This window comes from Bison bison, unplaced genomic scaffold (assembly GCF_000754665.1).
Source record: "Bison bison bison isolate TAMUID 2011002044 unplaced genomic scaffold, Bison_UMD1.0 scf7180017864034, whole genome shotgun sequence".
In the NCBI taxonomy this organism is placed as follows: Eukaryota; Metazoa; Chordata; class Mammalia; order Artiodactyla; family Bovidae; genus Bison; species Bison bison.
In genome coordinates, this window is record NW_011494606.1 from 7,584,780 (window position 1) to 7,590,394 (window position 5,615).

Sequence of the window (5,615 nt, forward strand, 5' to 3'; positions counted from 1 at the left end):
ATCTTGAATTATAAAGTTGGGATGCATATATAGAGATATATATCAAAATCTCAACTTGATGTAAAGTAAATGAGCAGTTACCTGGCGGATTTTTTTTTTCAAATAACTGTTTAATCCATAATTCCATAGCAGACTTAGCTTCACCTCAATATTTTTGTCCATTCATCAGTGCTCCAATAAGAAAATGATAGGAAATAGCTGAAAATTACTAAAAGATTTTTTTTTTTTTTTTATTAGAAAAATAAGTTGCTAGGGTCTTTGAATGCTGGATTTTTTTTGTCTTACCCATCCATGGCAGCTAAAAAAAAAAAAAATCACTCAAAATATTCAGGTTTACATGTTAGCTCTCTCTCATAGGGAGTTGCCATACCTCACAGTTCAAAGTGTATTCTATAGATCAGTAACATTATACTGACATGTAATTGCAATTTACTATGCAGCAAAAATGATTCAAGAAAAAAATAACCTACAGTGTCTATTTACCTTTGTATAGACAATTGCTTAAGTTACTCTGCTTTTAACATTTGTACTTGGATAAAATGCTTATTATGTATGTATAGGAATGTCACAGTGCAAGATGCTGCTAGCTCAGGCACAAAGTATTAAAATTATTTTGTGAAGATTGGTGGTTGTATTAAAACTGTTGTGCCATTATACCTCAAAAAAGATTGAAAAGTTCATTTATACTGCTTATGCCATAACCGCTTTACTTAGATTGTTGTCTTCTAGGTAAAAGTAACCCAGTTTTAATCCCACACACATATTAAATCTGAAGGACAAATGAACATTGGATAATGAGAAGCACTTAAGGGTATTTTCTAAAACACTGTGATTACACACATAAAAATTAAGGTCAGTACAGGGAGGTCCCAAGTTTAGGCTCAAGATATTTTTTAATGATTATTTGAACAAGTTTGGAGTTGAAAGTGAGGGAATTTGTGTCTGAAGGCAGAGGTAAGGCCATTCATAGAACAGCTTCCAGCTCATTTAAAAAAATACTTCATGCTTTTAGTTTTCCCCTTGTTAGCCTACCTACATAATATCCTTCATCAAATCTGAGATGTCATCATCAGCATCACTACACTATCTTTTTGATCCCACTAAAAGGCAAAAATATTGCTGAATAAATCATGACAAACAATTGATCATAAAATGCATCCAGATTTCCAAATGTTACATGTAAAAAAAGATGTGCATTTTAGTCAGTAAAATACAAATATATAAAACACATGGAACAAAATAAAAATCACAACTGCCACTTCATTATACCTTTTCAAAAGTGAAGAGTACCCAAAAATGTATTACTGAAATGTATCTGCAGTTTTTTTCATACTCAAGTTTACCCACAGGATGCCTTAGTAAAATCAAGCTTTTCTGGTTAACTAAAGCTACATGCAGATCATCAATTCCTCAGGGACACAATTTTTATGTGTTATACCTTACCTACAATTTTGTTTCCTATGGGGGGAATTTAAGATAAGACTGTAAGAACATTATTTAAAGGGATTTATTGAAATAGCCAGCTTATATTACTTCACATTGTTTAGTGGTAAGAATTATAATAAAACATTTGCCTTTTATTAGGGTCCCAGCCACACAGGGATCTTAGTTCCCCAACCAGGGATCAAACCCATGCCCCTTGTATAGGAAGCAAGGAGTCTCAACCACTGGACCACCAGAGAAGTTTCTATTAGGTTTATTTTTTAACATGGGTTTTTAATTACCAGGATATACCTAATGAAGCTACTGTTACCAAGGTTATAGGACTCCTTTTTCTTAAAAAGCAAAATTAGTTTTGTTGCTTTCACTAGGGACACACCAATTCATGTGCTTAGGTCATCAGCAGGTAAGTAGCACACCCTCTATTGGTAAAGAATTTCTGTTATTTAGAAAGTTAACTAGCTTTACTGCATGGAGGGAAATAGGAAATCTCGTTGAACCAGGTGTGGGTCAACAGGATGAGAAACAGGTGGTTTTTACTTTCTATGCTCCTTTTACAAAGAGTACACAAAATTAAAATTTTACAAACCCTGACTCGACCTAATTGTTTCAATAGACAACTCAAGAAAAGCACAGAAAACATTAGGATTCTAACAAAATTATTCATATGAACAGGTTTAATGTAACATGGAATGCAGAAGATAAGAACCAGTTGTGAAGTATCTAATTCTTATTTACTTAAAAAAAAAATTAAAATCAAAATAGGATAGTGACCAGAATAATAGTACCATTATAGTCACATTAAATAGAAAAGCTTCCATCAACATTTTAAGGATGTAATAAATGTAGTATGATACATTTTAAAATGTTCCACAACTTTGTAATCCGTTTTTCATAAAAATGTTAGAAGACAGGCTTTGGACACCCCATGGAAAGATGAGAAATAAGGTTAGAAATATATAATATACCAGGATTTATTTACTAACTCACTGTTAAAAAGTACCTTATATTTCTCTTAGATATTTAAACATGAATAATTATTATATTTCACATATAAGACAGGTAGTACTTCAGCTACATTAGAATTATAACAACTTTTAGATGTATATTTAATTGTCACGTTTTATAAGTTAATCTTCATTTCTACTTCTTTTAAAGGCTCACCAGGTTGTCTGCCAGTACAGTATTAGGATAGGCAAGTGTTGGACTGTACTACATTTAGTTATATCTAACATCCAATTTCATGTAACGTGTGAAATGACATACCCTTAAGTGGTATTTAGATATATTTCTTTGAAACAAAAATATTAATTTTATGAAGTGATAAGAAACAATCTTATTCACTGTATGCTTTTTTTCTTTTAATGAGCAGTACAGATAGCAGACATAACTCCTTATTACCTATACTCTGACTACTAAGAAATGAAGCCAAACTTTAGAAAAATACAATGCAAGAAAAGATTCAAGTTAAAAATATACTCCTTTGGTTAAAAATCATCCCCTTAATAATTTATTTGTAATCTAAATTCAGCATGTCCCACCAGCCCAAAGTAATCTTCTAAGTGTCATTATACTTGTATCACAATCCAGTATTTATGGAGGTCACCTGGTCGCAGCAACAAAATATTTTAACTCAAGGAACAGAGGATAGCCTTGCTGCATCAGCTCCTTTGATAGATGTCTTTCTTAAAAGATTTTACTTTAGAAACCTCCGACACATGTAGTTTTCTTCAGATACTGTATATCCAAACTTTTTATAGAAACCAACATTTTGTGGTAGACATTCCAGGGTAATCTTATAACAGTTCAGTTTCTTGCTTAGCAAAGTAAGGGTTGATAATAACCTGAAATTTTAAAAAGGGTTGGGGGGAGAGGCATAGAGCATTTGTTAATAAAAATGGATATTAATAACAATGTGAGTGAATAGTTTACAAAACTTTGTTTACATTACAAATAGGTTTATATCATGGCCTTTCTCACTATATTCATTTAAAATTCAAGTTACAAATATATAAAGCATTTAAATCACCCAAAGCATTTTATTTTGTTCCAGATATACTTTATGTAGTAATCTCTGGTCTATTAATAAAAAGAAAACTCACCCCAAACCCTCTTTACAAGTAGATTTTAAAATTGTTAACACCAAAGACTGGCAGCCTTTTAAAAAATATGGCCAAAATTAGCCTTTGTATCTAAATTCTATTCATACTATTTAGTCAGTGTTGAATAGTCAAAACTATTCAGTCAACATTCCCACATAAAGTGGATAAATAATTGCTTTGTTCTTTATCATTTTAAAAGCTACCTAAATATCTGTGAAAGAATGTATCAGGTTACCTATGGATTTAGTCTAATATGAAGTGGAAACAAAAACATATACATCTTTATAAATTCTTAAAGAATCCAAACCAAGTATAAAAATGTGATTCTAACTGCCTTGAGAGAAAACTAGGAATTTCTCAGGTTGCCCATACAGAAAAAAACCTCATCATTCTGAAGACAGAACCTCTTGCTTGAAGTTACACAATTATAAAAGATATGGCTAAGTGAACGTGCATCAGAAATACTAGAAATTGGTCTGTTTTGTTCACTGATAGGTATCAAATACTTTGAATAGTATCTAGCACATGTGCTTAATATTTACTGAGTGAATTCCGTAAAACTCAGAAAATATTAAAAAGCAAATTCTAACCTATGAAAGTTAAAAGACTTAGATAAATGTATAGAGGATTATACAGTGAAGGCCGGTTCTAAAAGTCATATGACTGAGAACATGTCCTTTGTTTTTAAACGTGATAGACAAATTACTTGACTCAACAAAAGTTTCTTCTTCCTAGTAATATGAAAAAGTGCTACTATTAAAAGTTAATAACTTTAAGATGTTGGCTGTTTTAACAGTACAGTTCCAATTTCCAAACTTTATGACAAAAGTTATATATAAAAATACTTTTCACTAAATTCAGTCTAAGCTCGAGTGAGAATGGGTTCATAATTAATGACACTTAAAAAACTTCAAACAGGGAAACATTTTTAACAAGTATCTTGGCAAGAAAATGTAAACTGAAACACAGAGAGTAGCTGCTTTATCCACGGTTACCTTGTTTCTGCCTACTTACAATTTGCCAAGCTGCTTTCCTCTGCATTCATCACTAACAACAACATCTTCTACTCGTCCTCTCTGAAAATATACACAATGTTTAAAAGACTAAGCATGTAGGTTTTGTTTTTAGTTAAATCAACAAATGATGGTAAGAATTCACTGATGAATGTTTTATAAACCTTAACTTCAAAAATTGCAAATTTTTTAAACTTATTATAGAAGAAATAATATAGTGAATCAATTTGTGGCCTAATTCACCCATATCCCGAGCCATCCCATCCCATTATTTTAAAACAAATCTCAGAATCCACATCACCAAAATGTAATCTTGTTACTAAAGGTACTACATCCATTATCCTATTCCTGCTTAAAAGCAATTTATTTCAGACATAACAAATACAATATACTAATTTCTAGTACAGAAACCACACCAAAATTCATACCTCACAGAATACATTCCAAGTGTTTATCATATTCTCACTGGGTTATCTAGATCTTGTTTTCTTTACTATTTCCTGTGAATCATGAGGAGTGAAGGGACTCTACAGGCATTAGAAGGGTCATGATTAGAACATGTTATTCTGAACTCTTTACCACTGGGAAACTGATGGGAATTTGTGTTAATGTAGTACATTCCAAGTATCATTTTTGAAAAAAATTAGCATTAGTGATTCCAAACACTAATTCCACAAATTCCACAATGCTGACTTGATTTTTCTAAGTCTATACCAATTCTCTTCAAGAAAATTAGAGATACCAAGGGAACATATCATGCAAAGATGGGCTCGACAAAGGACAGAAATGCTATGGACCTAACAGAAGCAGAAGATATTAAGAGGTGACAAGAATACACAGAAGAACTGTACAAAAAATATGTGATCACTGATCTAGAGCCAGACATCCTGGAATGTGAAGTCAAGTGGGCCTTAGAAAGCATCACTATGAACAAAGCTAGCAGAGGGGATGGAATTCCAGTTGAGCTATTTCAAATCCTAAAAGATGATGCTGTGAAAGTGCTGCACTCAATATGCCAGCAAATTTGGAAAACTCAGCAGTGGCCACAGGACTGGAAAAG

General features: G+C 32.1%; 1 protein-coding gene across 3 annotated transcripts in view; it reads right to left on the minus strand.

Moving 5' to 3' along the window:
- Positions 1-232: 232 nt before the first annotated feature.
- The window catches only part of GNPNAT1 (glucosamine-phosphate N-acetyltransferase 1), a 14,665-nt gene continuing 9,282 nt past the window's right edge, over positions 233-5,615 (minus strand). For all 3 annotated transcript variants that reach the window (XM_010834580.1, XM_010834579.1, XM_010834581.1), the window contains 2 exons: positions 4,557-4,618; positions 233-3,284 (listed from right to left, as the gene is read on the minus strand). In XM_010834580.1, the coding sequence (XP_010832882.1) occupies positions 3,137-3,284; positions 4,557-4,618 (210 nt within the window). In that variant the 3' untranslated portion in view covers positions 233-3,136. The remainder of the gene's footprint in view (positions 3,285-4,556; positions 4,619-5,615) is intronic.